The following is a 22,952-nucleotide window of genomic DNA, read 5'->3' as shown; positions in this document are numbered from 1 at the left end:
GCTGGTGGCTTCTGACATGAAGGAGTGTGGGAAGTTGGGAGGTTTGCGCGCGTGTGTGTGTGAATGATCAGACTTGAACACTCAAAGTGCAGAGAGTTACAGTAAAAGTACTCGGACTCAGCTGGTGTTTGATTTTAACTTCACCAGCACGAGTGGAATAATAATAAAAACTGCAGTTGCTTAAATGTCTAATAGTGTTTCTGATGCAAAAAACTAGGAATTCTCACAGTGAAAGTGTAGAAATATTAGTGCAACCATTAACCAATACAATAAGCAGGGATTTTTTTACCCATACTGTTTCCATTACTTCCAGCTGAACTTTTTTTTATTTTCGTTCTATTTTGATCGGAAAAAACCCCGAAAACAGCATAAAAGAAGCAGAGCTCCAACTTTTGTAACCAGGTAGCTGATCACTGCAAAAAAAACTTCACTTTATGACCAACTACCAATGTTTAGGCCATTATACAAATAGAAAGTGGCCAAAATTGATTTTTGTTTACCTTGGAGAGGTGATAAAGTACGAGCACAATATGCTTGATTCCCAAAGCCATTTCACCACCTTAGTTTTGAATCTAGTATTCGCAAACCGTGGACTTAACATAAAGAAGGTTATTTTGCACATGCATGCACTGTGCTTCAGAGAACAGGAAGTGGGCGTACCAGTAAATATCCTAGGAAGTGTGCGAACCCCTACAATCTTACTTGTTTGAAGGCATTATGCATTAACATACTCACAAACAAGATCACAAGGGAACAACATTCAAGGGCCTCCAGAAACCTAAATAAACAGCTTTAAAAAGAACTTAGGTTTATTGATCCCATTACCCGTTACACACTGGTTCTGTTCCTCAAAAGTAAAACTGAGGAAACGTAGTCAGTGCTCTAATCTGAAGAGGCCTGGGATACCCAAAGGCGCAGAAGGGAACCCGAAGAGCAATTTATGCAAAATTACTGATATTACAGATAGAGGTGCTTTCCTCGAAGATGACATGGGGCAGTTGAGCATGAGACACAAAGGGTTACTTGTCTTACGATACTAAGATTTAAGAGCTGTGTCAGATAATAAAATACCGTGGCATTTTTGCTTTACACAAACACCGACTATATGTTTCCCAACAAAATGAAAGGAGCATCCCCCTACTATATGTGATTTGCAATTTAGAAAGATATGCATCATTACTGCAATTGATGTTGCAAACTATTGATCAGTTACCAATCCGTGAGTTTGGGTGATAACTCTTACGCAAAATGGAAGCTGTCTCCCATTTGGGAATAGAGGGGATCTGTCAGGGTCCTTGTGTCTTCCCATAAGGGATACATATTTGTTTTAACTGCTTCTGTGCGTCAGACGGCCCCTGGCCGTCTGACGTCACGGTGGGCGTGTGCAGAGGACGTCCGGGGGCCGTCCGTACCGCGAACGTGTCAAATTTTTCAGCACTGCGGGGGAATTCCGGCTGCAATAAAGCAGTTAAAAGCAGCACCTGTACCTTTATCGGACGTGGGCTGCTTTAAAAAAACATACTTCACTTTTGTGAAAGCAAATATAATAACATAGGTCGGCTGTGCCAGGCAGCAAGTTACATGGTGTCACAAATTGCGGCCTTCCTAATTAAAATTCATTAGGCAGGTCAATTTGTGATCCCCATGCGACAGTGGCATAGCTAGACCTTTTGCCCCCCGTGGTGGTCCCTGCGTTTGCCGGCGACGGCCGCAGGTAAGAGCAGGGGGAGGCCGCTGCCTCCAAAACTTGTGCAGCCCAGGGCAGACCACCCCTGCCCCTCTTGCTGTGCCACTGCCCTCTGAAAGGAAAATATGCGTTGCACTGAGATTCTTCTCACTTTTTAATACATTCTCCCTTAATGCACTGCAGTCATACACACTATCACGTTCACAATCAAACAATTATTTCTATTTTGATTAAATTCTATCTGTTTGACTTGAATGTGAGCTGAGAGAATCTTGATAGATTATGGCTGACTGATTTGGAATTTTATGCTTTTAAGTGGGATGAGTTAGATGAAGATAGGTTGGAAAATGTTTGCAGCATTGATAGAGATATTGTTTCAGACACTGGAAAACCGTAGTAGTAGGACTAAATACCTGTATCTATATTAAAAAAACACGGTTTCAAAAACATCTTTTCATTTATTTTCAAACCCAACGTTTTGTGACTATAACTCAGTGAAATAATGACATCACCTAACAGAAAATCAAGGTTATTAAAGCTCCTGATCTTTCTGATTTTCAAGAACAGGGACGGCAGAGCCATCAAGCTTCTGTGACTATTGCCCATGAATCTAGTCTATACTTGTGAGAAATTGGGTTGTTGGTTGGGTGGGGGCTGTAAGCCCTACTCAAGCAACAGCCACAATCCCTGTCATGGTGAATTACAAACAGTCACTAAACTAACCTCTGGTAGCATGGCACAAAAGTAGTCTGTCTTAATTTAGAGGGAATGTGTAAGTACTTATGCAGCACACTGACTGTAATAAAGTGAAAACACAACACAAGAAAAATCCCATGCTGGGCGAAGTCGCTGTAAGAATCCTTCATTCAGACTTAGTCTCTTTTTTGGAAGGCAAACATCTCCAGCAAGACGAAGCTGCGGCCTGTAGCTGACGAGGGCTCCATGAAGCCGGATATAACTTTTGTCAGGAGCTGCTGAACAGGATTTCCTGCTGCAGAAGAGAACGTACCAGGAGCTGTCACAAAGTCAGACCTTGGGCAGATCGACGAGCAGGTAGGTCTCAGTCTCCCAGTATGCAGGGCCATCTTAACAGCATTATAGGCTCCTGGATAAAGCTGTGCACTGGGCCCTGTCTACACAACCACTCACAGGAATACAAATGTAAATTATTGATAAAAGAAAAATTGTATTTATTGGTACCTCCAACAAAATCAGTGTGCATAGATTAGCATGGGGCCACTATGCACTTGGGGTCCCCTGGCAAATGCCCAGCATGTCCACACAGTAAGATGGCACTGTCAGTACTCTGGCCCTCTTGCGTGGAACCAACATCTAATCAATCTCACCAACCAAGGTGTTGAGAGGAAGAGTGAAGAGGTTTAAGGGAATCTTCCATGGATGCTATCCTGCTAGGCTTGTTAAGGCCTTGGACCAGAACCTCACTTGTAGCCGTTGCCATCCAGTCTTCCTTTCTTTTATAGTTCACTCTCAGTTCCCCTCCATTTCATCTCCTACTCTTCCATTAATATTCCTAAACTTGAAAGTGATTTCCTACCCCTTGGAGACCCAGAAATGTACAAGTGAAGAAAAGTAGCCTAGCGGTATGAGCAGCCACTTTTGGAGCCAAGGGTCCAAGGTTTGAATCCTGCCCTCAGTGCTCGACTCAACATTGTGTGATTCTGGGCAAATCACTTAACCTCTCTGTTCCAAAATGTGTGCAAAATGTACTTGTGTAATCCACACTTAATGCACACAATCTTGTACATTGTCTCCCAAACCTTAATTTAATGTACAGCGCTTCCCAGATAGGTTTGTGCTATGTGAACACCAATACATACAAGTTTTATTTTTGGAGCCATATTATTTGTGCCCCTTGCACCTATGTACTTTTGAGAAGAACGTATACACTTGTATGTTTCCTGGTGGTTTTAGGAAGTTGTGTCTTCCTGGGGCATACACCTTTATAGCTTCTGGGTGTAATGCATAATCTCTTAACTACTATAGGTTTAGGAACTTATGTTTTCCAGTGGGTCACACCTACACTGCTTCTTATACTTCAAGTACAAGTAGTTATGGCGAAGAATTCCCCATGAGTGGAATTCCTCACTACAGTATGTTCCTTGATATTCCCGCACCCTGATATCCTGTGTGTGGAGGCATTGGACTGGATTGTACGAGCCAGTAAAATCTCTTTAGGAAAAGGCTGCATTGCAACCTGGACCCATTCCTGGCCTCAACACAGTCATCAGTCAATGTACAGGTGGAATGGGATGCCCCCTCCAGGTGGCATTCTACCATATGTTACCCTACCCTTCCCTCATACTGCTTGCTCCACTCACAAAGGGATCTTGCAGACATTTACAACAGCTTAGAGTAACTGGTAAATGTTTGTGCTAACCTCGGGGAATAGGGATTTCTGTGTGGAATTCTGCCTAATAATGGCAATATTTCAAGCTAAAGTGACAAGGAAATTGGGATTTTATTAAAGACCCAGAGGTTTGGATCATCTATGAAATCTGTAAGTGAATAAAACACAAAACTGTGAAAACAGTCTGTACAGTAGTGAATCGACAAACAACATAGATAATACAAGTGAAGAAATTGTGCTCTCCGTGATAACTTCATAAAAACAACCAATTTGGTCCGACGCAGGTGTTCTGTAAAAAATAGATTATACACCCTTTATATATGGGAAATCACTGGCCCTATTTCATTAATCATGGACACTCGGTGCGAATGTCATATCTCCAAACATACTGTGCCTATGACTCAATGCTATCGTGAACATATGTCTAGAAATGGATATGGTGGTTCAATAAGCACTGCACCGTGCTCATAGTCTTAGGCGTATCCTTAAAAGTGATTTAGGGTCATACAGATATATCTCTCGGCACCCTTTACCAAGTTTACTGAGATGAGTGCTAGAAAAGGCACGGGAGTAGAGGGCAACCCCATGACATATTAGCACTATGAACTAGGCGAGCTTAACCTTAAGTGTGCACCCTGGGCAGTAACCAATACTTACCTTTGGACTATCTCTCCTCACAGTGTGTGACTACAGGGGTACGCCCTCTACTCCTGTGCCTTTTCTAGCGCTCATCTCAGTAAACTCGGTAAGGGGTGCAAAGTGGAGAGAGATATAGAAGTATGACCCTAAATCACTTTTAAGGATGAAACCCCTCTCCACTTTATGACTCTTTCTCCCCCCTACTTCACAGACCACGACTACTAACATCTGTTTAATTATCAAGGCCCAATTATACGCCTTCAATTTGAAACCAGACCTATTCTTTGTTACCGAAGCATGACTTGAAGACTAAGATACACCAGTATTGCATATTACAATCATCTCTACATATCATACCCTTACACAAAACTGCGAGTGGAAAACAAAAGACTCTGCGGACAGCCTAAAAGAAGAATCAGAAACCTTCAAAATGTCATCGAGACAGATTGCAAAGCTACGCTTGTCTACTGGTTACTCACATCTGCAATCCTGTGTGCATCTCTGCTCATCAGCAAACCACCACCAAACAACAAACTTTTCACAGATGTCTCACTTGACACATTCACCGACAACTCTGCAAGCCATCCTCCACTCTATATCATTTGTGTCATGAACATCTAGTTCAAATAAAAATCTGTCCCTCAGCCAAGAACATTTATGACAAACCTAAAGCACTTAACCTTTCTTGTCACTTGGTCTGGCCAGACAGCCTGCCACACCTCAGATGTAATCTTTGCCATGCATGAACGCAACATAGATACCTGTATCGTAACTATCACCTGAAGTAACTATCTCATCTCCTACATCATAAAGTTTCCCACAAGTGCAATCCCTACAATAAAGACGTCAGCTAAATACACACAGTAGAACAAATACATGCACCTCTCAGTGATCCTACACCCGGGAACCTGAGTACAAATGACAGTAGTCAATAAGCTGTACAAATAGTTCTCCAAAGCATTAAACAAACTCACCCCTCTCAAAATATCCAAGCACTCTACACAAATATTTAACATAAATTTGAGCATCAAAGGGATGCAAATTAATCTCAAATCCCTGCTCTTTAACTTGAGAAGAAGAACTTCAGCAATCTGCACAACAATATCTCTACCGAGAGACTTACAGGATATACAAATACTTCATTAAGAAGACAAAACGACTAAAGAACACTACCTAGTCTGTAAGACTAAATGCTCAGGAAGGTACTCCATTGGATCTTTAATGAATTTCACAACCTAGAGTACACACTGCAAAGATTCGCCAGTGTCAAGCTACAGTAGCATCACAGGCCACCTGCTGCACAAAGTCAATATCTCAGAACTACATCTTGCTAATAAGATATCCGCTTAATCCACTGAAGCCAAGAATAAGAATATACCCCCAGACAGACACTGGACACTTCCTTAACTTTCATTTTCCGACTTCTATGATTTGGTCAAGGACAGTGAATCTTTAGTCTCACCATTATATCCATACTCCACAGAAAATCTTTAACAACATTCTTTTGTCAACTGCAGCTACAATCCTAGTTATGACCTCCACAAGATCGGCTTTCAAGACTCTGCATCACTCACAGGGCCATACATGACAAAGACCGTAGGTCATTCAAGTACAGCCACACTGATAGTCTTAGAAGAGAATTCAATGCTCTAGATGACATTCCAGCAGACTACCCCTTAGGAAAAGAAAAAAAAGATGGGTGAAATTCTCCCTCTGCAACTCCCTCGCCTCCTACTTCCACAACAAGATCGCGGACATACACAACAGCTTCAGCACTCAACCGACGCACGCCACGACCGAACCACGGCCCCCCACCACCACCCTCCGCGCCTGGACCCCGATCAGCACCGAAGACACCATCTGCACGATGAACTCTATCCACTCCGGATCTCCAACCGACCCCTGCCCCCACCACGTCTTCAACAAGGCCGACGCTGTCATCGCACCCCACCTGCGTGACATCATCAACACCTCCTTCGACACCGCCACCTTCCCTGAGAGCTGGAAGCATGCCGAACTCAGCGCTCTACTAAAGAAACCAACAGCGGACCCCACCGAACTCAAGAATTACCGCCCCATCTCGCTCCTCCCGTTCCCAGCCAAAGTCATCGAGAAGACCGTCAACAAGCAGCTGGCCGCCTTCCTCGAGACGAACGGATCCCTCGACCCCTCACAGTCTGGCTTCCGAGCCAACCACAGCACCGAGACCGCCCTCATCGCTGCCACCGATGACATCCGGGCCCTGCTGGACAACGGTGAAACAGCGGCCCTCATCCTCCTAGACCTCTCCGCGGCGTTCAACACTGTCTGCCACCGCACCCTAGTGCAACGCCTCAGCAACATCGGAATCCAGGAGAAGGCACTGGAGTGGATCATCTCCTTCCTCGCTGGAAGGACACAGAGAGTCCGCCTACCACCGTTCAGATCTGCAGCCACGGAGGTCATCTGCGGCGTTCCGCAGGGCTCCTCGCTCAGCCCCACCCTCTTCAACGTCTACATGAGCCCCCTTGCGGCCATCGCACGCCAACACAACCTCAACATCATCTCCTACGCCGACGACACCCAGCTGATCCTCTCCCTGACCAACGACCCCGCCACCGCCAGAACCAACCTCCACGAAGGGATGAAAGACGTAGCCGAGTGGATGACGACCAGCCGCCTGAAACTGAACTCAGACAAGACGGAAGTCCTCATCCTGAGTTCCTCGCACTCCGCCTGGGACGACTCCTGGTGGCCCCCCGCCCTGGGCACCGCACCCAAACCGACAGACCACGCACGCAACCTGGGCTTCATCCTGGACTCCTCCCTCTCCATGACCAGACAAGTCAACGCCGTCTCCGCGTCCTGTTTCAACATCCTGCGCATGCTACGGAAGATCTTCCGGTGGATCCCCACCGAGACCAGGAAGACGGTCACCCAGGCCCTCGTCACCAGCCGACTGGACTACGGCAACGCCCTCTCCGCCGGAACCACCGCCAAGCTCCAGAAGAGACTCCAGCGGATCCAGAACTCCTCAGCCAGACTCATCCTCGACATCCCCCGACGCAGCCACATCTCCGGACATCTGAGAGACCTGCACTGGCTCCCCGTCAACAAGAGAATCACCTTCCGTCTCCTCACCCACGCACACAAAGCCCTACATGACCAAGGCCCGAGCTACCTCAACAACCGCCTCAACTTCTACGCTCCCAAACGCCACCTCCGATCGACCAACCACGCCCTCGCCGCCGTCCCCCGCATCCGAAGAGCGAGAACAGGAGGAAGGTCCTTCTCCTACCTGGCCGCCAAGACCTGGAACACCCTCCCCCCCGACCTTCGCCTGACCCAAGACCACCTCTCCTTCAGGAAGAAGCTCAAGTCCTGGCTGTTCGAGCAGTAGCGGTACCCCCCCCCCAAGCGCCTTGGTACCCTCCGGGTGAGTAGTGCGCTCTATAAATGCCTTGATTGATTGATTGATTGAATATAAGAAGCAAAGCTCTATAATTCTCTGCCGGAAAATAGAAGAAACATTGAAGACCACTTGGAATTCAAATGGCAGTCAAGAATTGACTCTTCCCAAGATTGTTCCAGTTCAAGCAGACTGACTCACAAGGGGATGGACAATATGGAACTCGGGAAAATACTCTCCTGAAACTGGAACCAATGGCCCATGGATAGTATGAGCAATAAGGAGTCGTTTCTTACCTGTAACTGCAGTTCTGTAGTAGGGGTATCTCTGTTATAGTCATAATCTAGTGAATAGTCCCGCTCATGTGCAGGGACCCCGGAGCAATCAAAAATAATCTCTTAAACTGTCTTCTGTGCAGTCCTGCATAGACACTTGAGAGAGAATTAAAGAAAATAATGCAGCCTATACATGCAAGGCTACACTGTCCAGTACTTCAACTAGAAATGCAAAAGATTTTCCACCAATATATTCAGCACAGTCTGCCAAGTTTCACCCAAGAGAACACTTCTCCCTTCACCAAATCCTTGGAATGATAGAGAGGAAGGGATGGACAGACAAGCCCCCCATAGGCTGCCATATGTGGCTTAAAAAAGATACAGTTTCTTTAAGGAAACTTTCCAGAGCTCTCGGTATCCCAGAATGCACAGCAACTCCCTCCACTTTCAGTTCTTTTTGGAGGTGCATAAAGCTAGACCTGTAGCATTCAATATTCCATCCTTTTCTCCACCGGGGAGGAGTGTGGGCGCTTATGACTATAACAGAGATACCCCAACCACAGAACTGGAGTTACAGGTAAGAAACTACTCCTTCTGTAGTAGGCGATCTCTGTGTATAGTCATAAACTAGTAACTAGAATGGCAAGCCCACCCCCACAACCAAACCGGCGGTGGATGAAAAAGACAACACCACTACTGTGCAAACAGATTTCGTAACGAAGCCTGCCCAACCTGAGCCTCTGCTCTGACATCAGAGTCCAGACAGTAGTGCTTCGCAAAGGTATGGACCGACTTCCACGTGCAGCCCTGCAGATGTCTGCAATGGGAACATTACGGAGCAAAGCTGTAGTAGCCGCTTTGCCCCTGGTGGAATGAGCCTTAGGCTTACCCCCTAAGGTCTTATTAGCCTTTTGATAACATAACTGGATACAGGACACAATCCACCTAGAGATGGACTGTTTAGAGGTAGCAAGACCAGTCCTGACCGACCCATAGTTGATAAACAATTGGTCTGACCTACGAATATCCTTGGTTTTATCCAGATAGAATTTCAATACCCTTCTGACATCCAGGGAATGAAGAGATCTTTCCACTGGAGTGGAAGGATTCTGAAAAAACGTAGGTAAAGTTATAGTCTGGTTAACATGAAAATCAGAAATCACCTTAGGAAGGAACTTAGGGAGAGTACGCCTCACAACCTTACCAGCATGAAATACAGTATAAGGTTCCTGGCAACACAATGCCTGAATTTCACTCACCCTGCGGGCCGATGTAATGGCCACGAGGAACGCCGCCTTCCAGGACAGGTGCTGCAGCGAAGCCTTACGGATAGGTTCAAAAGGCTCCTTCATCAACCTGGACAGCACTACATTTAGCTCCCACGAAGGCGAAGGAAGCCGAACAGGAGGAAACACTTTCTTCAAGCCTTCCAAAAAATCCTTTATCACAGGAATCTGGAAGAAGGATGTCTGTGAAAGGCATTTCCTATAGGCAGTCAGCGCAGCGAGATGAACCTTAATAGAATGGAAATTAAGGCCAGACTGCGCCAAATGCAAAAGGTATGGAAGGATGACATCTTCCTTGCATGTCGTCAGATCATAGTTCTTGGACGTGCACCAGATGCAGAATCTCTTCCACTTGTAAGCATAGGAAGTCCTAGTGGAAGGACGCTTAGCCTCCTTCAGTATGTCCATACAATCTTCAGGAAGATTCAAATGACCATATTGCACTATCTCAGGAGCCATGCCGCCAAACTCAAAGACGAGTGGTTGGGGTGCACCATCTGGCCCCCGAACTTCGTGAGAAGGTCCGGCCGGCACGGCAGCCGTATGTGAGGAAGGAGAGACCGGTGAAGCAGGTCCGTGAACCACCACTGTCTGGGCCATTCCGGAGCAATGAGAATCATCCGCGCCCTGGATTGGGACAGTTTGATGAGCACCGCCGGAATCAGGGGAATGGGCGGAAAAGCGTACAGAAAGCTGTTCGACCAGTTGATCCATAACGCATTCCCCGGAGTCCCCTGCTGGTAATACCTGGATGCGAAGTCTCGGCATTTGCTGTTGTCTGCGGTGGCGAACAGATCCACGTCTGGAGTGCCCCACCTGGCGTAGACGTCTTCGAGCACTTTGTCGTTTATGACCCACTCGTGGTTTTCCTGGATCAGTCTGCTGAGTGCGTCCGCCTGAGCATTCTGCACAACTGGCAGATGGGTAGCCGTTATCGTCAGTCCTCTGGCTAGCAGCCAGTGCCAGATCTCCTGCGCTTCCTGTGACAGTGTGCGCGATCTCGAGCCCCCCTGCTTGTTGAGGTAATACATCGTGGTTGTATTGTCCGTCTGTACAAGCAGAGAGTTGGTCTGGAAGGACGGATGAAAGGCCTTCAGCGCCAAGTGAACAGCTCTGAGTTCCAGGAAATTGATGTGGTACGTGGACTCCGTCGGGGACCACGTTTGCTTGGATCTGTAACTGTCCGGAATGCGCTCCCCAGCCGTGGAGAGAAGCATCCGTCACGATAGTCTGAGTGGGAATGTCCTTGTGGTACAGAACCCCCTTAAGGAGGTTCTCTGCCGAACACCACCATCTCAGGGACTGCTGAGCGTGCAGAGACAGTCGTATCCAGTTGTCCCAGTGCCCTCGCCTCTGGTTCCACTGATCCTCCAGACATTCCTGCAGCGGCCGGATGTGTAGGCGTGCATGTGGAGTGAGGAAGATACAAGAGGCCAACGACCCCAGTAGAGAAGACACCGTCCTCACTGTTGTAGATGGAACAGCTATGAGAGCCTGAGCCTTCCGAAGGAGCGATAAGCGTCTCTCCTCCGAAGGAGACACGCTTGCTGACAGCGTATTGATGGAGGCTCCCAAGTACTGTAGGCACTGGACCGGAGTCGGGACAGACTTGGACATGTTTATGTGCAACCCCAGCTGGGTCAACAGAACGGCCGTCCTGTTGAAGTGCAATTGCGCTTCCTGGAAGGTGGAGGCTTTGATCAACCAATCGTCCAGGTAAGGGTAAACAAACACCTTGTTCTTTCTCAGGTGTGCCGCCACCACTGCCATGCACTTTGAAAAAGTCCTGGGCGCAGACTTCAGTCCAAACGGGAGTACGGTGTATTGGTAGTGATTGGTGCCGACCTGGAAGTGCAGGAACTTCCGGTGTTTCCGTGCAATGGGCACATGGAAGTACGCATCCTGCAGATCTATCGCACAAAGCCAGTCTCCCCTTTGCAGCTCAGGGTAAATCTGGTGCAAAGACAGGATGCAAAACTTTTCCCTGCAAATCCATTTGTTTGCTTGTCGCAAATCCAGAATGGGCCTGAACTCGTTCTTGTCCTTCTTGCGCACCAGAAAGAAGCGGGAGTAAAGACCCTTTCCCCTTTGAGACAAAGGGACGTCTTCGATCGTCCTTTTTCTTAACAGGGCATCTGCCTCCGTCTGGAGCTCGCGCAGTCGGAACTGCGAGCAAATCGGTGAAATCGCTGGAGGCGGGCTGAGAAAACGAAGACTGTATCCATTGCAAACAATATTCAGAACCCACTTGTCCTGAGTAATTTTTCTCCACTCTGCCAAGTAATTTTGTATGCTTCCCCCCACCGGAGCGGGTAACGGAAGAGGGGGAAGTAGCACCTCAGGGCTTAGACCCGGCAGGGCACTTGTTCGCGGACCACCTCTGCCCCTCTGGCACTTTTGGAACGGCCGCCGCTGGTACTGCTGCTGCTGTCCAGCCTGCCGACCTTGCCCTCTACCCTGCGCACCGTAACGCCTCTGGAACGGGTGGAAGGTCTTCCTCTGTTCCTTCGGCTTCTCCAACCCGACAGCCGTCAGGGTTTCAGCCTCCGCCTTCATGCGGGCCATCTCCTCATCCGCATGTTTGCCGAACAGGGTCGCTCCTGAAAACAGTAGGTTGGCGACCCTCTGCTGCGCCTCTGGCTTCAGTGACGTCAGACGCAGCCAGGCGCGGCGTCGCAGGTTGATCCCATGGCAGTACCCGTGGGCTGCCAAGAGCTAGGAATCCGCAGCCGAGCTTATCACCTGGTTGGAGACCATCATCCCCTCATTAATGATCTCTTGGAAATCCTCCCTTCTGTCCTTGGGAAGGTGTTACAGGAACTGCTGTAGGGACTCCCATAAGGCCCGGTCGTAACGACCCAACAGAGCCGAGGCACTCGCGGCCTTCATAGAGGTGGAGGCCGTACCGCAGACTTTCCTGCTGGCCGAGTCCATCGAGCGGCTCTCCTTGTCAGGAGGTACCGTCGACGGCGGGGCGGTGGAGTGCTGTTTTCTCGCCGCCGTCACTATCACCGAGTCCGGTACAAGGTCCGAGCGAAGGAACGCCGGGTCTGAGTCCGGGGCCCTGTATTTCTTTTGCAGCCTGGAAGGTGCCGATTTTGTAGAGGCTGGGGTAAGGAAGAGCTCCATGGCAGGCTCTTCCAGCCCTGGCACCAAGGGCAAAAAGGGGCGAGACAGCTGTTTCTTATGCAGGGTCTCGAAGATGACTGAAGTTGATGGCGTGGGCACCGTGAGTGTAATGCCCAGTTCCGCCGCCCCACGTAACAACACCTCTTGGAAGGAGACAATGTCGTCTACTGGAGACACCCTCAACCGAGGGGAGTCTGACAATGTAGGCGAATAGTCCCGGGCACTGGACGAGTCCGTGTGGCAGGACCTAGACCTGTCCCTCCTGTGGCGCCGTCTGGACCGTGTAGAAGAACGACGGTCACTTCTGGATCTGTCCCTCCGTCTGGAGTGAGATCTCGACCTCCTTGGCCTCGGTCTGTCCACTGGCCGTAAAGGAGGGAGCTTTGGACGTGGAAGCCCCGTAGGTGGTGTCGGGAGATGAGGCAAAGAGAGAGACCTTAGTGGAGGCGGTGGTGGAGGAGGAGGAGGAGGTTTATGGGGGGGAGAGGAGGCGGTGGAGGCGTAGGATTACGCGGAGGAGGGTCTTTGGGCAACGGGGGAGGCGTAGGCGTCCTGGGCCGTGAGGGCGAAAATGTCTGGGAGTATTCCGAGCTCAGAGACTCTACCACTCTTCTTCTTTTCTGCGCCGGCCTTGATGGGGGTGACCTAGAGGCCGACCTCCTCGTGGACGAGCGACGGCGCCGCCACGACCGTGGGCTCGTGGAAGCCGAGGAAAGGTTGACTACAGACTGGGACTCCGTCCTGGTCTTAGAACGCTCCCTAGATGTCGATTTTCTCCTTCTCGACGCTGAACTCCTCTTCGACGTCGAGCGCCTCGGCGTCGATCGTCTCCTTGATGTCGATGATTGTCTTCTCGACGTTGATGATCTTCCTCTTCTCGACGTCGAAGATCTTCATCTCGACGACGAACGTCGAGTAGACGCCGAACAGCGGTGTCGCCTCGACGGCGAGCGCCGGTGTCTTCCAGACTCTTCACGACATCGATGGCGTCTCGACGACGAAGCGGTCCTCGACGTCGACCTTGTCCGAGGTCTCGACGTCACTCCCCTCGACGGCGACGTCGCTTCGACCTAGAGCACTGGGGAGATGGGGAGCAGACGATGGTCATCCCTCTCGACGCCGACGCTATCGACGTCGATGGAGACCTGGGTCGTTTTCTGGCCTTCTCTTTCCTGGGGAGCCCCCCAGAGGCCGAAGTACAGGCAGAGGAAGAGGCCTCTCCATGCCCAGACCCACCTTGATCTTGCTGTCTTCTTTGCTCCAGTCCTCGGAGCCGAGTCTTCGCTCTGTCCTTCAGGGTCCTGTTGGAGAACTGCTGGCAGATTTCACAATCCACAGGGACATGAGAAGAAGGGAGACAGAGGATACACAACCTGTGTGGATCAGACTTGGCCTTCTTCCTGGCACACTCAGAGCATTTGTCAAATAAGGAAGTCATATCTGGCAAAAGAGTGGCCAAACTCACCAGAAAACTCCAGCAAAGGGAAGAAGGAAAAAAACACGTCGAGTGAAACACTCTAAACACTTGAAAAGTGCAAAAAATTAGACAAAACACCAAAAAAGGGAGAGCTCAATGCTCCAGGGTCCTGCTAGCAGGAGCCGGAAAAAAGAACTGAAAGTGGAGGGAGTTGCTGTGCATTCTGGGATACCGAGAGTTGTGGAAAGTTTCCTTAAAGGCACGGTATCCCTTTTTAAGCCACATAATGGCAGCCTATGGGGGGCTTTTCTGTCCATCCCTTCCTCTCTATCATTCCAAGGATTTGGTAAAGGGAGAAGTTTTCTCTATGGGTGAAACTTGGCAGACTGTGCTGAATATGATATTGGTGGAATATCTTTTGCATTTCTAGTTGAAGTACTGGACAGTGTAGCCTTGCATGTATAGGCTGCATTATTTGTCTTTAATTCTCTCTTAAGTGTCTATGCAGGACTGCACAGAAGACAGTTTAAGAGATTATTTTTGATTGCTCTGGGGTCCCCGCACATGAGCGGGACTATTCGCTAGATTATGACTATACACAGAGATCCCCTTCTACAGAACATGCATAATTATCTATCAGTCTGTTTTATTCCACTCTTGCGTAAGTGACACTACAAAAGCAGACTGTCTTGCACATTCAATAGCAAGACTCTTCTGTCATAGACAACGTTCCAATCGAATATTTTTCTCCATTAAAAATGTGCAATGAGAGTACCAATGATGGTTAAACAGGAGGAGTCAAATATGATAATCTCAGGGTTTTTATCATGGGAAAGGGGGACATTACTAAAGGAATTTTAGCTACCCTTAAACATTTTTAGTGGCCACTCCAGGTCAAGCGGTGCATTAATAGGGACTTAAAAATGATTTTTGAAACTGTGTCTCAAATATAACATGAGTGAAATAGATAGCAGGCTTAGGAATTACAGTGGGCTTTTTTCAGTGGTAGATGGAGAAGCCTATGATGAAGCATACCCCTCACTTACAAGTGATGCATAATCATTTCCATTAACATGGGTGCGGTAATTCCGAGGCAATGAAATAACTGGAACTATGAGCTTTGGGGGAATAAAAGATGCAATTCAGACTTACAGTGCACATTTTCCCATGTTTTTCCCTGTGATTCCATCTGGAGACTTTGCCTTCTTGAAGTGGGTGGAATCCCTAGGTGGAATACCATTTATCAGTGTTCTTCCAGATAAACTCATAATTCCAGTGGGCCACGGAAGTCTTCTTACTGGACTCATCAGAATTAATGGAACTTAGGTGCCGAAGACCCTGCAAGAGCTCACCACACACCAGAAGACAATTGCCTTCAATCAATTAGTACTTGTTAAGAGCGAATACTTACCAGTGAGGGTCTGCAGAGCGAGAGAATCAAGGGAAAGGGGATAGGGACAAGGAAGAACCTCAGGAGCCTGCAAGTTCCACTCTAAGATATTGTGTGTGTCACCCTCACTAATCCTCAGCTGAGTGGTTGCTTCTCGATACGTAGGGTGCTCATCTCCGAACCTAGCCTCTGGTAGCATTTTATCTGAGGCCTTGTTGGCAGAAGGGCTGGAGCTTTCAACTTTATTGACCTCTTCTTATCTAACAGTCTGGTTGGATTTGATTAGTTTCAGTTGTTAGCTGGAATGTCTTCATACAGAGGAGCCGGTCTTCAGGCAAAATGTGAATTGATATAAATTCTGTTGAGGAACAAAAAGAAACTTCTAATGAGGATGCAGGCTCATTGAGAGTGTCTTCTCCTGAGTGTTTCCGAATTTTCTTATGAACTGAGCGTCCCAGCTAATTTTTCAAGCTTTGGGGCAGGAGCTTCATGCTCATTTTCACCCAATCATATTTTGGGAATTAACAATGCAAAAATAACAATTGATGTTGCCTACTGAAATGACAGACAGCACATACATACCACTTACCAACAATTGTCTTCTATACTTGAGGCAAAATTAGATACTTGTATACTAGGAATACAAACGTATAAGTAAAAACAATACTTCCAATTAAAAAGAAAAAAGGTACCAAACAAAGTTTGTGATTGAATTAAAGGTATTAAAAACAAAACCACAGTTCCTACTTCATAGCTTTTTCTCCATGGCGGCCAAGATCATTAAGGCCCTCATTATGAATTGACACAAAACAGTAGTATTGCAAGTAGCTCGGGATTAATACACATTCAAAATGTTTCCTATGTAGATTTCGCCAAGCAAAACTGGTGAAATATGCAAAGGCATAGAAGGTTGGAAAGACAGAACATCTGATGTAACCAGAGGCCATATTACCCAAAGTGTCTTTGAGCCTCCTCAGGGCACTTTGGTATTACAGAAGGGGCTGCAGACATTTGTGTGGACCCTTCTCTAATAATGAAAGCACTGGCGCATATGTAGCGCCAGCGCTATCTAGAGCGGGCCTTCCATCATTTGCATGGGGTTTTGGCCTCATGCAATTGAGGGAATATCCTTGGCTCTGCACAGGTGCCATAATATGGACGTGGGCAGAAAGTTAAGGAAGCCATCACGAGGCGCACTGCCAGTACGCTCCCTGAGGGTGGCCCTCTGGAGTGGACAAAGGGGATCAATGAACTCCTTCAAGTCACTTGAAAAGCAAAATGATGTGCCCCCTGCAGAATGTGATAAGGGTCCCGAGTCTCCCATATCTCAGAGATATTTTTGGGCATTGGACTATATGGGGGCCCACTTAATTCTGAGTGGCTCCCTGAAGTGTTGGGGCCCACCTAAATTGTTGGGAGCTCACCTGCGCCGCAGGGGCTGTTGGGGCCATTGTTACGTCACTGGTACAAAGCTGAGTGTAATTCAAGTAATTACAACAAGGGGTGGTGAGGGACAGAGTCTCTGAATTAAGCAGAATACTCTCACCCAGTCAAGAGATCAGGGCTAGATCCAACACCGTTTTTTAGCTCACTGCACCATCCCAGTTTCAGAACCCGGCTGTATGCAAATTAGTCTGTTCCTGTCCCAGTGCATGATGGGAACAGGGCAAACCAAACCACCAGTGTAAGAATTGGCTTTTGTAATCTGGTCTGCCCTGTTCCCATGATGCACTGGGCCAGGGACAGACTAATTTGCATACAGCCAGGTTCTGAAACTGCAATGAGCTAAAAAACGGTGTTGGATCTAGCCTGATCTCTTGACTGGGTGAGAGTACTCTGCTTAATTCAGAGACTCTGTCCATCACCACCCCTTGTTGTAAATAAGTGTGTAATTCAAGGGCAGCAAAGCTCTATACGTCAACGGCATTGGTTATCTTTTAATCATAGCTTCTTGTGGATATAGAGTTGATAGACCGATCTCTGTACAGTGAACGGATACAATGCATGCAATTAATTGCAACTTCCTTTTATAATAAATCGCTTGTGTGCATACAGTGTACCTTTCAATAAGTTATGTCTTTAATTCAAGTAAGTCCCACGATTAAACTGATTGCCAATGAAAACATAACCATTCAAGTTATACCAACCTAAATTAAGTCAGTACTTGAACAATGCTTTGTATATAAATGGGCAGACAATTATTTACAATAAAAGATATAGCACAAATCCTTTGTAACGTAAAAATAAATTTGTTCCATCATAACCGATGACCCGTTGTCATTAAAAAAAAGTTCACCATAATCTTTTGTAGCTCCTCTCACGCAATGGAGTGCAACGAAAGACAATTCGGAATAAAATGCTAATTTTAAGATTTTTTTTTCAACATCCAATGATAACACTGCCAGAGTGGTTGCAGGTTTCAAGGGGTGGAATGTTCTGTGTGTTCATCAAGCTCCCCTTTTGGTGGTTTGAAAAATGCCCGCAAGTTCCAGTGTTGGTGAAAAAGATGACCACCACTTCAAAATTGCTAATACATTGCCAATTCCAAACAGTGGGCCTTCATTTGCTTTGGTTTCACTATGTTTTCCTCTAGATGAGCAATTCGTAGATAAACGATCAAAAAATATAATCATGTAAATGTCAGTATCAATTCGATGAAGACCACGTCCTATACTGTTTCTGACAACGTCCTTGACTTTCTTTCAGTGCGTTTGTACCTCCATAGTCCAGTCAATGAGGGCAGCTTCATTTTATCCATATTCTTACTATAAACATTTAGAAATATTCCCAGCAGAACCAATAAACCGGCCCACAGGTATCTGCAAAGAAGAAATGAGAATGAAGAATTATTATACAGTTGACATGGGCCAGCTAATGGAATGACGGAATTAGATCTTAAATACATTTTTTAAAACCTGAATAGAACAAAGCCAATGGGCCGCTTCTAATCTCCAACTGTTTTGGAGTGAATGACTAAATTACAGTCAATGCCTCATCAGGGGTAGTAAGCCCTATGTAAATTTAAATACACAGTGACACTATTCCCCCTTGGCCCCCGATAGATGGATGCAGCCCATGGGATGTTTTGTGGGGATAGTGACCGGGTATGGAGACAGTGCTATATGTGTCATATCCCGCCTGTATTTAAGTTAAGCGTGGCATGCATTCTGTCTTTTTGAGTGCACAGGTGTGCCTGGATCAGATAACCATGTTACCTACCTTTGGAAACTCTTTCTGATGGATATTCTATTTAACTGCAGATTCTTTACCTTTAGAACAATGCCCCGTGCCAAACTGGATCTGATTTGTCAACTGTAATTGCCCCAGCGCACAGGTAGGCGGCGCCTTGGGTCTCTGCGAGAGCCTTATGCCGCTGAGCATTGATGATGTGGAGCCACCTATAAGTGCCATCACCGTAAGCTGATGTTAATTTTTGTCTTGTGCTCTTCCGTGCCCTCAGAAATGGATAAATCGTGAGACCCTCAAGGTGACAGTGTGCCCAAACTAACTTGGGACCTTTTTACGGTAAGTAATTGGTTTGTCTGATGGGACTTCAAACTTCATATTACTCACCTTTAGAAAAGATACCCAAGTAGAATCTACCAAAGAGTGGAGAGTATAGGGAATGGACTCGTACCAAAAAGTCATGCAGAATCAAGAGGGAACAATGGTATTCGCTTCCATCTTGAATGTCAAGGCAGTAGTGCACAGTCAACGAATGCAGGGATGCTCATATAGCAGCCTGGCAAAAGTCTGGGACCGGAACTTCCCTTGCCAACAACATCAAGGCAGTTTTGGCTCAGGTAGAAAGAGCTCGTAGGGCCTTCTTGGCCAGGACAATCAACCTGGATAGAGATAGTTTCTGCACACCTACCACTTCTTGGTATCAGCAAAGTCCACAAAGAGCTGACCGTCTATACAGTATTGGTTTGTGTTTTCAATAAAAAACTGTGGGTTGTTCTTAGATGAAGGGTTATAGACTGATCCCCATACAAGTCTGAGCCCCCAGCAAAAACGGTGTACAAAGGTTTTTCCCAATGTCGAAAAATTAACGTTTTTAGTCAAGGGCAACATAGCCACAATAATCAAATCCATTATTGCAGCAGGCAAGTTAAAAGTGGTCGGTTGCCCCCACTCAATCTCTAAGTATGAAGGTGAACATTGTGGAGACTTGGGGATAGGACCCTGCCCTGTTACTTAGATAGGACGTCCTTCAAAAGAACAGATCAGAAGGCAAATGCTCAGGTTCAATAGATAGGAACACCAAACTCTCCAGGCTAAGTATTGGGCTATTAAGATGACTTGGCCTGATCCTTCCCGACCTTCCTTAGACCTAGATGTAGGAGAGGCAATGGTGGAAATGTGCTCCACCGTAGGTAAAACGCGTCCCCTAGGGACTCTCTTGGTGGGAACTCTAGTGTGAGCCTAGACACAACAAATTCTCTGCAACTGTGAAAGAATTCAGACAAGGCACGCCCCACTGGTCAAAGATGACCTGAGCCACCCGAGACAGAGATAATATTTGCAGTTTGACAGCTAAGGGCTGCTCAGCTCATATTCACTAGTTTTCAGCGACCCCATTCAGGCGACTGGCTACCAAGAACATCTCTTGTTGGTCCATCAGCCTTCAAAACATCAGGGACTCCTGGCATAAGGCTCAAGACCCGCACCGCAACACTTGCTGCAGTACCATATGGTGGTCATGTCTGTCAGGACCTGAACCGGCCTCCCTCTGCTGGACTGAAGAAAGGCTTTCAGAGTCTACCAAATTCCATGAAGATCCAAAAGACTGATGTCGAGGGGTTGTTCCACTGAGGACCACAGACCACTGAATCCCAACTCTCCCAGGAGACATCCCCAAACCCGAGAAGATACACCTTCTCAATACTATGAGTGGGGTAGGCAGGGCGGCCTGCCACAAGATATGTTGGTGTCCACCTGCCACCACCACAGACCCTGGGCTGTATCCTTCCAGTTGCAGATGTTGTCTGATTGACAGCCCAGTGTTGAGCCCAAATGAAAATGGAGGTTCCACTGCAAGGCCAGCAAGTACATGTAACTAGGAGAATACATGAGGCCAGCAGTCCAAGAAGCCTTGGAACCGAATCCCCCAAGACTCAGGATTGAGTCAGAAAAATTGGGATCCTATGCGGAATGTCCTGGGCTCTTTGCAGGAGTGGGAAGGCTTTGACAACACTGTATCAAGGGTGGGCCCTATAAAGAGAGTCCTTTGCACTGGTGTCAGCTGGCACTTCAGTTAGGTGAAAACCACAGTAACAAAAGAATGATAACTGTGGTTTGGAGGTGGTCTGCAACTAACTGCTAAGGGCCCTCCTTGAGCAGCCAGTTGTCGAGGTCCAGAAATACATATCTCTCTGACCTGTGAATGCGGGGCATGGCCACTGCTATCACTTTTGTAAAGACCCAAGCGTCAGAGAAAAGGCCAAAGGGAAGAACTGCAGGACAGCCACATGAAAGTACACATCCTCCAAGCCAAGGGTGCTAACCAATCTTCCAGATCCACATCGTAAAGAACCTGGGCTAGCGTGTACATTTTGAATATGTGTTTCCACAGAAAGGCTTTCAGGAGGAGAACATCTAAAATCGATCTGACCCCTCTGTGATTCTTGGGCACCAGAAATTAGTGAATAACACCATTTCTGATACCGGCACCCTCTTGATGGTCCCATTGGCCTATACGAATATGATGTCATGTAAAATGATAGTGGCATGATCTACTGACACCTGAGTAGGCACAGGTGGGGAACATGGAGGAATAAAAAGGTATGGTAGGGCATATTTCTTTGTAGTAAAAACTAAATCCTGCTGCAAAGCAGCTATGCATGGTCTTTCAAGAGGGAATCAAAGTGGCATGGAAGCCACTGCAAAGGCAGTAGAGGAGGTTAAAGATTGTGGCCCTTGGTTTTATCTGTGACCTCAGGCACCACCACGTCTACTTGGAGCTGCAAACATTCCGGGCTGAATGCGGAACTGATGGCGAGGGCTGCTGCTGTTGACAGTCCAGACTGCATGGGAAACATGTGGATTTTTTGCACTGCTGATGAAAGTGGCAGACTGTTGAAAGCAAGCCTTGGGGGTGGGGCAAGAATCAGGAAGTACATCCCAATATAGAGATGACAAATGTAGTCACGTCTCCACTTCAGAAAGACCCTTCTCTTCACAAGGAACCAATTTGTTTGCTTACTCCACATGAATGCAACAAAAGAACTCTTGAATTTGAAATCAAGTCTTGCTTTCACTTAGTGTGTGCTTTCCTTCTATTGCACAATGGTCTCCTGCTTTCAATACTGCACTATATAAATACCTATCCGTAAACGAATACATGCATACAAAGTCAGAGAAAGTGGAGGACATGATGAAGTGCTTTTAAATTACCATTTAACTGGTGACATTTTTATCAGTGAGAAGGAGATAAAAACAATTTGGGGGAGAACAGAAAGGTTCCTTGTCAGAACCTGCTATGGGTGAGGGACACAGGGCAGACCAGGGCTACTGTGAATCAACTGTGGTGGCTGAGGACATTTGCCACTAAAGTCCCCGGGCTCGTCGTACTATAGTTCTGCAAACTGGACCAACTACAACCCTTTTCACACCTGACTTGCTGCCTAGCAAGAGCGAGCAGTCACAGCCTTTTCAGGGAGGCAGTGTGGCATGACTAAACTTAGGGGCATATTTACAAGAACTGACATCAGTTTCTTGCGCCTGCTGCTGAATGCCCTAACAACACCATGGATGCGCTGTATTTATACTACAGCGCTCCATGGCGCAAGGATTCACGGATGCATCACCAATTCTGATGCATCTTTTTGGGCTAAAGTGACGTATTGCTGGAGTTGGTCATAAGACTGACGCAACTCCAGCAATGCGTCAGACACAGAGGCGTGTCCCACATAAAAAAAAAACCTTGTGTCAATTCTTACGCCTGGTTGGATTAAGTGTAGAGATTTTGACAGGCAAGTCGTAAAGTTGTAACTTTCACTGGGTCAGTTCTACATAGCTTTCAACATGCCACAGCTTTTGAGTAGATGATGCTTCTCGCAGAAGATAGCACTTGGAGCTATTACCAGACTTGAGCACCCACAGCATATGCACACTGAAGTGTGAGGTTTCTGCAACTGGCTGGCATCAGCTTCTCTGAAGTTGCAATCAAGGACATGTAACCTAGAAACTTCCACACCTAGCACAAAAGATACTGCTTTTCCACCCCTCACCAAACAATCAAGAAAATGGCAGTGCTTAGGAAGAACCAAGCAGCAGCCCTGTGCTACCAAATGACTGCACGGAATTTCAAAAGGTTGCCCTGTCTCCATTCTACTGACTTCAGTCTGTGGATCTCTACTCTCTAGCCACAG

At 47.2% G+C, this 22,952-nt stretch overlaps 1 protein-coding gene across 3 annotated transcripts in view; it reads right to left on the bottom strand.

Annotated features, from left to right (window-relative positions):
- Positions 1-17,638: 17,638 nt before the first annotated feature.
- SLC35B3 (solute carrier family 35 member B3) overlaps positions 17,639-22,952 on the bottom strand; it is a 271,605-nt gene continuing 266,291 nt past the window's right edge. For 2 of the 3 annotated variants that reach the window (XM_078688079.1, XM_078688080.1), the window contains exon 11: positions 17,639-18,398. In XM_078688079.1, the coding sequence (XP_078544205.1) occupies positions 18,248-18,398 (151 nt within the window). In that variant the 3' untranslated portion in view covers positions 17,639-18,247. The remainder of the gene's footprint in view (positions 18,399-22,952) is intronic. The other variant, XM_078688078.1, reaches the window with a different exon arrangement.

Source organism: Lissotriton helveticus, chromosome 4_1 (genome assembly GCF_964261635.1).
Source record: "Lissotriton helveticus chromosome 4_1, aLisHel1.1, whole genome shotgun sequence".
Lineage (NCBI taxonomy): Eukaryota > Metazoa > Chordata > Amphibia > Caudata > Salamandridae > Lissotriton > Lissotriton helveticus.
This window is presented reverse-complemented; position numbering and strand designations above follow the sequence as displayed.